Source organism: Schistocerca piceifrons, chromosome 3, assembly GCF_021461385.2.
Source record: "Schistocerca piceifrons isolate TAMUIC-IGC-003096 chromosome 3, iqSchPice1.1, whole genome shotgun sequence".
Classification (NCBI taxonomy): Eukaryota; Metazoa; Arthropoda; class Insecta; order Orthoptera; family Acrididae; genus Schistocerca; species Schistocerca piceifrons.
The window spans coordinates 86,948,864-86,961,742 of NC_060140.1; the positions used below are offsets into that span (position 1 = coordinate 86,948,864).

General features: G+C 39.9%; 1 protein-coding gene across 1 annotated transcript in view; it reads right to left on the reverse strand.

The window, feature by feature from the left end:
* The window catches only part of LOC124789421 (UDP-glucosyltransferase 2-like), a 64,411-nt gene that overhangs the window by 21,375 nt on the left and 30,157 nt on the right, over positions 1–12,879 (reverse strand). Inside the window, exon 2 of the mRNA XM_047256766.1 lies at positions 2,215–2,400. Within this exon, the coding sequence (XP_047112722.1) occupies positions 2,215–2,391 (177 nt within the window). The 5' untranslated portion in view covers positions 2,392–2,400. The remainder of the gene's footprint in view (positions 1–2,214; positions 2,401–12,879) is intronic.

The window sequence follows — 12,879 nt, forward strand, 5'->3', positions numbered from 1 at the left end:
TATGAGAAATGTCACCGCCTTAAAAATCGAATGAACTTCCAGTCCCCATCGACAAGATGGATAACGATAATCTTTAGCAAGTACGTTGCCGCCATCAAGGGGAAAAGTTCATTGTTCCCTATAACCGACCGTTTGGAAAGCCATACGGGAAATATCGAAGCAGAAATGTTACTGCTTGCAATTACTACAAATTTTAACACTCGACTACTGAGTCTTTAGGATCTTATGGAGGAGGATGGTCTTACAAGGCAACATTCGCACATGTTTATAAACGAGATTAATGAAACTTAGCGAGTATGTGGAATATTAAAATACTGCGATACATACTTTTTGGTTTTTGTTTAATTTCACTTTGAATGGATAAAACACATGCCATAAGGTAATTCGACACATTACGTTTAGTTTGAATATCTTCGAACCTATGATATATAAAAATGTGTTTCAAATGAAAGTTTTTCACAGGACCCCGCCCTTTTCTTACAGTTTTCAAGGAAACTAATGGAGAGTTTGGACCTAGAATTTGAGAATCTCATTTTGAAGTCCTAAATGTTCTTGTGTCAGCATCGACAAATGGTGAACTCCCGTCTGACTATTTGACAGAAGTTTTCTCTCCCAGTCTGGGAGACAAATCGATACTATTGTAAGATTCTTGAGCTCGTCAGTGTAAAAGAACCGTTTTGAACCTCGTACTTGATGAGGATTTTGTTCATCTGGTGATCCCAAAAGGCGGGATGTGACGTGTGCATCCGTTGGCTATAAATTGCATTTGATGTTGGAAAAACATCGTGAGAAGGTTTTCAGATCTAGTTCTGCTGACTGATTATGATATCAATTTCCAATTGAGGTACGATATAATGACGCTGAAGCCACCAGTACATAATCAGTTCTCTCCGCCAAGGTTTTCCAGTGTCCTGAAATATGCCTGACACAAATCAGGATATTTAGACGCTAGCCTGTCAGAATCTGAGAATCCTGCTGAATTTTATGAATATCCTGATTTGTGTCAGGCACATTTAGACGCTAGCCTGTCAGAATCTGAGGATCCTGCTGAATTTTATGTTCTATTCTGTTGTCTATCGTGTGCATTATGTGAAGAAATTTAGTTCATTTTATGCAGATGTGAAAAACTTACATTTTAACTTTTTCTTCACATATTGTCGTAATTTAAATGATTTTGTATCATAACAATGAGCTACTTATAATTTTCAGTTAGCAAAATACAGGGGTGTGAAACAGTAAACTAAAAAACAAAAAATTAATTGAAAACACAAAATTTAAAACATTAAAAAATAAATAAAACAAATAATTACAATAATAATGAACATTTAGGTATTTTAATTAGCTATGCTGAAAACATTTTGATGGCACACTGTGTACAGCTTTTTACAAAGTTCGTATTTCAGAGACCAGCTATATTACTCATGGTTGGGTGTGGTGTGAAAGCTTCCTTAATTTGTGTTATAACAAGCATTTTCATTTTTTAAAATAAATTAATAGTGGTGAGATATTTTGTGAAATTTCAAATTAGTACAGAAGTTGATTGTTCGGTTTCCAAGAATGTTAACTACCTTTCAGTTTTTATACGAAACATTTTTGTGTTTCACAGTTTCAAAAATATTCCCTCAAAATCCAATTCTCGATATTACCTTCTGGGATGCAGAAATTTGCGGAAGGGTTGCACTTGAACGATTCTCTTCCGTCGTAGTTGGTCCCATTCTTGCATGATCTTTACCGGCCGCACCGATGTCCGAGCCTTGATGTTTTACCAGATTTTTGGTATTCACGGTACACTCGTGAAAAGTGTCGTACGGGAAAATCCCCACCTCGTCGCTACCTTGGAGATGCTGTGTCCCATCGCTCGTGCGCCGACTATAACACCACGTTCAAACTCACTTAAATGTGTTAACCTGCCATTGTAGCAGCAGTAAACGACCTAACAACTGCGTCAGACACTTGTTTTATACAGGCGTTGCCGACCTCAGTGCCATATTCTTCCTGTTCACGTATCTCTGCATTTGAATACGCATGGCTATACCAGTTTCTTTCGCGCTTCAGTGTAGATGCTAGATAGGACGCGGAGGTTCTTTTCATCACATATTTTCAGCTGTTACACTTGTTCTGCTAGTTCTAAATTATTACTGGTGTTGCGTCCACAATTTAAGTTTAACGACAGTTTGCCCACCGCAGTTTTTGAACAGACGAGAAATGAGGTACCTTGGACGGGTCGGTGGTGATGAAGGTGACCTGGTGGCCTCTCTTGGCCAGCTCCAGACTTATCATCCTGAGGGGTAGTTGGTGACTGACGGTCGGGAACGCCACGACGGACAGGATCTTGGCCGCATCCGAGGCTCCCAGCACCGACAGCATCACCAGCAACAGACCGGTCATCATGGCGGTCGCCTGCCGACAACCAATAGCTGTACTGCACTCGTTACACACGCTCACGTCTTGATGACAACTTATGCGGCTGTTATAAATGATCCAACAAATCCCAGTATATAATCTTCACCACATTACAAGTGCAGTAGAAGCAGTGAAACGATATACGTATCATACAGCAACGTAACATGACACTGTTGAAGCAAGAAGTAGATCGTTAGGGCAGCTAGTATAAAAGAGAGGCGAAGGCTTGGGATTAGAGACAGAATTGTAGATTGAAAAAATGTTGAATGTGGAAACGTCAAAGACAGAACAGGTAACATGTAAAATTTGTGTATAGCAAAAACGCAGCAAATTAATTGATTAGATGCAATGGGAACTCAAGAGGACATGAAAGCACTTGATAGGAGATAGGTTCGCCACCATCAGCCATTCGACATACAACAGGCTCCTTTCAGATTTCTCCATTTATTAAGGTCCAGTTTCGTCTACACCGTTTCCAATACATCATGGTCTTTTCTTGTCTGTTGGAAGCCAGCAAGGAACTTCCTTGGGCTATCTATTTTCTTATCTCTTGGAAGCCAGCAATAAACTTACTTGTGCTACCTACCCTCCATTCGTCTGGCTACACGTCCGTTTGACTTTAATGACGCTCATAGTTAAGTGTTCTTATCGCCTATCTCCCAAGGAATTATTCGTTCTCATGTCTCTACCAGTAACGTTTGACTTGTCTCTCAGAAATCTCGCTGAAAAACTTCGTTTTTTAATGGTTTCCGCGCCAAAGGTGACTTGTTTTCATTTAACTGTGCGCTTTATAGTTTACATTCTTAAGTTTCTTGCCTATTTCTGTATTTACTGGGCACAGTCCCACATTTTAATAACAACTGAGTGTAGAGTTCCGTCGTCTTTGGTATGGATAGGGACGACAGTAGTTGAGTCTGGATGATAGCTAAGTTATGACCCTTCGCTCACAGCTCAAGGTGCTGCTGGGTTTGATCACACATCTTGAGGCTGTTGCCAATGGGCGTCAATTTGAGGGCCAGACATGGGTATCTAAGAGACATCCAGCATGTCCCATGTGTCCCCCAATCATTTCACTATTGTGGCTGCCCTGGTTACACCCATGGACGAGTAGAAGCCGCTTGAAAGGCCGTCCTGCGTCGTCTTACAACCAAGTGTCAGTGTCTGTTAAACATATTGAGTCACATGCAATTATTTGCTCTGTTTCAGAAAAAGCATATTGGCCTTCAAGATACGGGAGTTCACAGAAAACGAGGTAGATGGGAGTTCCAATATTAGCCATGTAATAGGTATCTTTAGAGATACGGCAGTAAAGGAGCTGTGTACTTTCTGGTGCATTTTTCACCATATCTACATCTGTGTCATAAGGGTTCAAGGAGATTTATGACCTTATTAGTATGATTTGATTCTAATCGGACAATTTATGACATTATTAGCGGAATTTACTAACCAGTTAGCATAGTTTGGCAATAATCTCTGAAAGTATCTTAATTTATGACCCAAATTTACGATTCAGCTAGCATAATTTTTTACCCAATCACACCTTCTCTTGAATATGACCTGCTCCCTCACACCTCTTGGCCAAGGGGAATTCAAGGGCAGTTATCTTAGTGGATATCTGAAGGTCAAAGATATCGAGCAAGATGGTAGAACTTTGAAATGTCACAGCCAGTCCGAAGATGTTTGCCTATATTATGTCACAATCAAATATGGCGAGTGAGATGGCTGACGATCAAAGGGTCAGAGAGATGTATTCATAAAGTGTCATATGAATCACTATGACGTCACTTGCCATTGATAGTTCCCACTTCCCTGCTCCTCCTCTCCCCAAGAGGAATCACATTCTGCACCTGACACTATGATTTATAACATGATACAACAGAGAGTGTGCCCACCCCCTCCTTCTCTCCCTAAGAGGAATCATGTCCTACAGCTGATGGGAATGGTGGCTTATAAACAGATCTTTCATATATATCCTAATGTAGTAAACGACGTCGAACCCATCATTTTTGACAAGTACACCAGAGTGTGATCACTCCCCATTAGTACTCCCAGTAAATACAGATATTTTGTTCTCCCCATTCGTATTAAGATTTTTTTCCCACATATTGTGTGAAGTAATTTGGAGGCCCTACTTGCACTTTAGTAATAGCTTATTCTTGTTTGAGTAGCACTTTATACTTTTCCTGTGTCACATACAACAGTTTCCTTTTTATGAAATGGATCTCCTTTTCCTGTTTCAACATTAACTACCCTTAAAGGACTAATTTCTTCAATAAGGCTTGCCTTAAGTCTGTTTGATACATGGATTCTTTTTCTGAAGACTTTTGGAGCCACATTATTTATAATAACAGCAACAATTTATGGTACTTTTTCTTAAGACCTATGGAATAGCACCAAGCACATCATCCAGTCCACCACATGTTGATACAAATAACATCTTTTTTTAAGCAGACCCAGATGCGAAGAGAGACTTTTACATTGATCTTAGAGATATGGTATAACCTAATGTAGTAAATTCCTTCCATCCCATCATTTTCAATAGTCGACCATTTGATCACAGCATTAGTATTTACAGTGTATTCCAAATCTACATACAGAATTTTCCATAATCTATGTGTAAATGTATATGCAAATGAAAAAAGTTTTTTGTACAAGAACACATGTATTCTTATTCACTACCCTACCAGGCATGACTTGGTTTTTTAGCATCGAACCGAGATACAAATGAACAACCCAGCCATACTATCTACAAAGTGCTTGCAGGAGCATCTTTTCCTCCTCCTCCTCCTCTAAATGTATACACAGAAAAAATACCATAAACACAGTGCTACCTGCAAAGAAACCCCATATGTACACTAAAACACATGGACTGTGGTGGAGGTGGATTGCTAACTTAAGCTATTTATAATACATCTCTACATCTCCTGCTTCTTACAAAATCTCTCTCCACACCACCTAACAAAGCCGACATCCGTTCTTACTTCATCATATATTATTGACATAGAATATTGATCAACTGCTACTGTCAAAGCTTTGTATATTCGTACTCTTAACGATGCAAGATGTATGTGGCAGAGGGAAATAATGTTCGAGGAACAGAGTTTATCCAATTATAAAGACATAACACATTGCCCAGCATCACGATTGTGTGTGTGTATGCGTCGCAAGTGCCCCATGCGTCCAGGGTGTCGTTCAGATGGGGATCCACTTGTGCCACATCTGGGTACAGTTTGGAGGTGGATCCACCCCTGCTGCATCCAGTGTGGTGTTCAGTGGTGGATCTACTCACATCAGATCAGGTATGGTTCGGATGATATCGACCTGTATTAGGTGTGGGTAGGGTTTGTACAGTTGGACTATCTGCTTGTAATTTAATGAAGTCAGTTACTCAAACATTATTTCCATCTGTAACACACAACCTGGATCTTTAGAGTATATACCAATCTTCGACAGCTGCAGTGATCGGTATTCTGTGTTAATAGCATACAGTAAAGTGAGAATGTGTGAAGCCTTTGTTAGGTGGTGGTGTGATATTTATACAAATTATCAGCATGTCCTGACTCTCAAGCACACTACTATATACAGTAAATGACACTAACAATAACTGGCATAACACACAAAGAATTACACACAATATACCATGTGGTTTGTTTGTGATTGTTTGCTACACTGTCATGGGGAAGCGGAGACAAGGGTAATGGGGTTCCTGAGGTGGGTGCTGCAAGCTAAGGAGCTGGACATCACTGTCAATCAACCGATTGTCAAGCACTAGGAGAGGAAGCCGTCGTTATTGTGACCATTTCCTGTGCCTATTATTAAAATATGAAATTGAGTTGTAAGTATTGGCTCTGAGCACTGTGGGACCCAACTGCTGAGGTCATTAGTCCCCTAGAACTTAGAACTAGTTAAACCTAACTAACCTAAGGACATCACAAACATCCATGCCCGAGGCAGGATTCGAACCTGCGACCGTAGCGGTCTTGCGGTTCCAGACTGCAGCGCCTTTAACCGCACGGCCACTTCGGCCGGCCTGTAAGTATTCAAATGAAAAATGTTCTATTTGTAAAATGAAGTGAGTCTCCGTTAGTATTCAGCGGAAAGCACTGCATGTAAATGTGAAGGTTCGGTATATGTCGTCTTCTGTAACAATATATAAATGTCGTAAAATAAAACATCGAGACAGAATTATTTGGGAGATGTATACACCCGAATTATGAATTTCGTTCCCAACGTATTTACTTTGAAGAAAGTACTAACCTAACCAACTATAACAAGAGGATGTAACCTGAAGGACTGACATATTCTGACTACAGGAAACTACCATGATGTTTAATATGTTTGAAAAGTACTACCTACGACAACCGAAAATTTATGTTGGACAGAGTGATTTTTGCGAAGTGGGAATATTTTCTGGAAGTTATAGTGAAAGAACACGTCACACTGGTCTAAAATATTGTCAGAATGAAGAGGGCAAGTTCTTTTAACAATCTGACTTTACTTTAAAGCAGAGACATTACTGTGATAGTTACTCTCTTTACCCATGGAGGCAAAAAAAGAGTGGAGGTCACATTACGCCACAGGCTTGAAGCCAATGTCCGCCATCTTAATTAGCCCAAAACATTAGGTTCACCGCATTCATACCCACATAGTTCACCTCAGTGATACTGCCCCGTGACATCACTCTGTGTCGTATTACTAGAGCAAATACGCATTCAAGAAGAGAAAAACGTTAGAGATTGCTTTCTTGACACCAGGTTTTTCACGTAAGTTCTATAATTTGTAGTATTTAAAACAGTTCTTGATCGCACACGGCAGAAATAATTAACAAGAAGCACTTGTCAACGTCAGTATGCTAAAGTTTTTGGGCTACTTAAAACGGCGCCCACTGTGGGTTAAAAACAACGTACGTCTACAATGGTACGTTCTTTCTTATTTTAACCTTCACGTCTTTACCGATCTGGAAGAGAGTTTGTGATCTATGGGAACCATAGCAACGGAAGAAACACTGAATCTAGATTACGATAATTTCACGAGAATTGACTTAAATATTGCTCACCAATAATGTTAGAGCTGTGAGGACGGAGCTTGAGTTGTGTTTGGGTAGGTCAGATGGTAGAGCACTCGCCCGCGAAAGGCAAAGGTCCCGAGTTCGAGCCTCGGTCCGGCACACAGTTTTAATCTGCCGGGAACTTTCATATCAGCGCACACTCCACTGTAGGGTGAAAATTTCATTCTAGAATGTTAGAAGAGTTTTTACCCCTGATCCGTAGAAGTTATGACCTGCAACCTTAGAAAATGTCTCCGGAGAGACAGCAGATATTGCGTCCGGGAGTACGAAGTATGAAAAATCTACGCTGGACGGTGTGGCCGAGCGGTTCTAGGCGCTTCAGTCTGAAACCGCGCGCCCGCTTCGGTTGCAGGTTCGAATCCTGCCTCGGGCATGGATGTGTGTGATGTCCTTAGGTTTGTTAGGTTTAAGTAGTTCTAAATTCTAGGGGACTAATGATCTCAGACGTTAAGTCCCATAGTGCTCAGAGCCATTTTATGGAAAATCTACCACGAGTTAACGAATTCACTATTACCCCTCGAAGACGTAACTGATACAGAACGGCCGTGGGAGGCTGCTCGGATTGAAGGGGTACAAATATTGTTGAATAATCTCGTCAGTGTAACTGCATCTCGTTATTAACGAGTTGTATGTGTATTATTGACGTGACCAAAGATAGTGCGCAATCCTATCGTATTCTGTGTGATTGACACACAATCTGCGATCCTAGCGCAGATGTCGAGCGAAATACGGGATGCGGGTAGCGGGCACAAAAGAGAATAAATCAAGAAAGAAATAGAATCAAATCATCATACTGCCGGGAGACAGAAAACATGGGACAACCATCCAGACTCGATTGAGAAGACGAAGACTCAAGATCAACTTCGAATAAGAAGATGAAGTAAAGCAGAAGAAGTAGTCCTCTGGGAAGAGTGATTTCTTTTTGTGCAGGTGGTGCGAGTGTTGAGTGTTCAGGCCGGCTGGCAGCTACCAACACGCCACGACGAGCAGTTAGCGCCTGCTGCATAGTCACGCCGCCTACACGCGGCCCAGGTATATGCAGAGGACGCAGTCCGCCTGCCTCCATCACCTCTCGCAGCAACGAGTCCAGCAACAAGATTAGAAGCTCGGTGAATCAAATCGATTGATAACAGTATCAGAACGATTGATAACAGTATCAGATCGATAACAGTTCGTGTCCTGTACTGCGAGTGTAAAGTGAAAAACGTTCAAATGTGAGTGAATTTATAAGGGACCAAACTACTGAGGTCATCGGTCCCTAGACTTACGCACTACTTAAACTAACTTATGCTAACAACACACACACCCACGCCCGAGGGAGGACTAACCTCCGACGGGACAGGCCGCGCAATTCGTGACGTGACGCCTCAAACCGCGCGCCCGTAAAGTGAAGGGACCGTTAAGATAGGACTGAATAGACTCAGAGAACAGTAGGTGATTCAGAAAGTACAAGTCGTATTAAAGTAAGACTGCCATGGGTTGTGATGTTACAAAATAAAAGTGATGTTGTTATTCAATGGAAAGTTGAAAATTGAGATTTAGCTTACTGTTTTATCAATCACAATTGGCGTAAGAATAATGGATTGACCATTGTCATAAAATATTGCATTATGAGATGTGATTAGTTTTTACTTGCAGTTTCGCGTGGCTTGAGGCAGTCACAACTAGCGTGCCAAGGATTAAGAAATCGCATTATCGTCTTTGTAATTACTTCATGATCGTAGATACGATCATACCCGGTTGTGAAGTTATTGTTATGACAAAACAATTTCCTAAGGGACCAGAAAGTTCTTAAGGGCGCAAAAACAACTGTAACATCACACAAAAGGAAATTCAATATTAAAGCTGATGCAAGAAGACGATAAAACAGTTTTCTTTTTATCAATGTAACACGCACATTGGACTGCTGATCTTGGTGTCCGTAATATTAGCAAAATGCATAATTAAAATGAAAATAATACTGAGGAGATAATAGGAATGAGCACTGCTAAATGATTCAGTATTCCCAGAACAAATATTTATTATAAACTAAAACATATATCGTACCTTAAGCTTAGTACTACAATGACGGTAGATTTTTATGTCCGTATCATGTCCACTGAGCACTCTTTTATATGGCCATTGTCTTCTTTGAGTCGCTCGTGCGTCGTCACGGTAAGTTGTAACAGTTCTTTACACTTCACTCAAACTTAGACATAACACGTTTTTATACATTTAGTAAAAAAAAAAATTAGATCAGACTGCCACAAATCTGCGTCCGTCTTACTTGAGAAAAACAGTACAAGTCGTTTTTAGCGCTCAAGGCTTCATTTGTTCTCCAGCGAACAAAATAGTGAAGGATCGCATATCTATCCGTATTTTTCTGTTTGCCGCCCAAAGACGACGAATTACATTATTTAGAAAATTCCACCGTCGCCATGCGACGCCTCATTATACATTAATCATTATTTACAAACAAGTATTTGCGTTCTGGCTGAAAGTATTAACTTCTCGTATTTGCTGTTTTAATGAAGTCAAAAATAGCGAATATCACATTGCCTCCCATGAGGAGAGAGGGAATGCCGAAGGATTACCTCGATCCTCATGTCCTCATGAGATATTCGTGATTTTTGGTGTGACATTTACATAATGTTACTGGCGTACTGTGTACATAAATTGAAATTACATTTATAAACATATATCAGATATTTATCATTTTTCAAAATAAAGTTTTTCATTCTTTGTTCATCAGTCACTTCATTCCATAATACCAAGATTAACATTTATGTGCATATTTAAGTTTGGTCCATATTTGCTTATAACAATAAGTGAACGTTAATTTCGCACTTCAGGGTATAGAATTCAGAAATTACTTTCTCTTGAGCTTAACAACTAATACATGAGTACAGTGAGTGCTTATTTTCACTAAACTAGAGTGGACAATGTTCGAGCATCCGTTGACTCATTGTAGTTCAATTACAGTTTAATAACGTAGCACTACACTTCGTGATGCTTTCACTTTCTGTGTTAGCTGTCTACGGCGTTCATCATGCCGTACATCTGTCCTTTCCACTGTGGTGCCAGGAATTCAAGTGGCTTCCCGGGTTTTTATTTACAATATGAAACAGAAGAAGTGGAAAATTATTAGTATAACTTACAACCTATTGGATACATTTGTTAAGGATCGGGACTGGTCTGGAGTTTAGGGTCTTCCTATAGTGCACATTCATTTTCTTTGTCCATCAAGAGACAGGATTATAATTCATTTTAGCAGTGTTCAGGAGTGCTGGTATTAATGGCTTTAAGGTCTGAGTAATCTAACAATCTACTTCTTACTCATCTTAACTTCAACTCAAGAAAATTGCTTAATTTACGTATGAAAATGTAGTCACACAAGTAGTATGTACGATGGAAGTCATGGCGGTTAGCAGTTTAAAGTTTGGATTGTTTCGTCACCCACACGTCAGCCACTCACAGCGGCTGCACAGTGTTGCGTGAGCTCCAATACTCAGTATCCGTTCGCGCTCAGGCTGTAACAGAGCTGCTGGTCGTCGATTGCTCCTTTTTTTTTGAACTTAGAACACGCGAGTGCATCGATACAAACACCTCGCGCGCGTTTTCCATCGGAGGAGCCGGACACTGAAGCTGTCTCCATATTTCTCTGTCAACTGCCTCCCATGAGGCTCACAGGTAAGTGACGACGAATGTTTTAGCTGTCGCTGCACTTAGAACAACACTGAACTTTGCGTTGCACCTGCTGTCGTAGCCTTGACTTCTTTTTACACTTGCAGTACAACACTACCACTAATATACAGTGAACAGTTATTTTTATTATGCACGTCGCACTTTAGTGTGCATCTTCACACAGCATTCGTGCTTAGTTCCTTCGCCGATAGAGTTCATTTACAAAACAACCAATTTTGCAGGTTTCCTCCATTGGTACAGAAAGACTTATATTCTACTATATACAAAAGATCACTTACGAGCTAATATTTACAATTAATGGTCACTCCTTTTGTTAAGTCCAGTGAACAACTGCTTTATGAATGGACTCTTTATATCTCAAGGTTTACTTTCACTAGTGAACCTAAAAATATTCTTTCAAACTTTCTTTTAAGGGCTCATCTCCTCATTATGAAAACTACAGGTTTCGCAACACTCGTTGCATTTATTCTTTAGTGCAACCAAGATCATTTTCTAGTGCCACGCAGCATATCTACTACTTAACGAGTACGCATTTAACTCTGAATCTTTTTTTTTTGTGCTTTCCTTTGTGCTTGCCAAATTTTTTTTTTATATTTGAGGGCAGACTGGATAACAATAGGTCTCCCTCTTCGCTTCATGTACTCAGCAATCGTTCTCTGTTAAAAAAAAAATAGGGTAACGCGTGTCTACTATTTTTCGCATGAATGGAATTACCGACAGTTCACTGGGTTTACGCAACCGGTCCATAACAAACATTACCAAAGCTAGCGAAGTTCACCACGCTACGTGTCTCATTTCTCATAAGCACTGCTTTGCCTCGAAGCACACGTGCCTTTTACAAGTCGACCCTTGGTCTGGGTTAATGAACCAGGATCAAAAGGAACGGGCACAAGGAAAATGGATTTCATAAGAGGAGTGTCTTAGGAGACATTTTTGCAATAAAATCTGCATGTAAATAAAATTATCATAATAAACATAGGCACATATATAAATTTCAACCTCTTTCATTATAGCATGCTTTGCTACTTCTACGTCTTACTCTGGTTATAGTCAGTATTAAGTTTAAATATCACTGCATTGCTTGTTTTTTAGATTAGCCTTCAATTAGGGTATTGAATGGTCGCTAGATTACATTACAAATCTTCTGAAGATCTTTACTTGGACTTATTTATGATACAGGGGGCTTGCTGTGTGGTTATTTAGTACCTTGATTCTACTGAAATCAATTCGTCAGCTAACATTCCTCATATACTCTTTACATTGGGCTCAGATCACAGGGAAATAGTTTACTTTCATAGCAATTAATGGCCTCGTGGAGTACTTACACTACATTATTGATACTTCATGGTTTGCCTCTCTTTGTACTGTATTTCACCTAACTTAGTTTACTACAGCTTATTGTCTCCTTGCGTGAACACATGTGGGCTACCACTTGTTTTTCCATTTAACAGCATACTTTAACTGAACTTTAAGCTATTTCTTCTACTCCTGTCCACTGTCTGGACTGTTTGAACATGTACTTTTTTTTAAGCAGGTAATTTGGGCTTTTACAACAGAACTTCAAGTACTTACACTACTAAAAATAAATCTATAAATCTTCTTGTACCTTGAGAGAAGTGCTTATTTACGCATCCTTCTCCATTTCTCACCTTTACATATTTATATAGCTCCGGGCAATCGCCTCGCAAGCATTTTTTTTTCTTAATACTAACTTAAAATTAAAT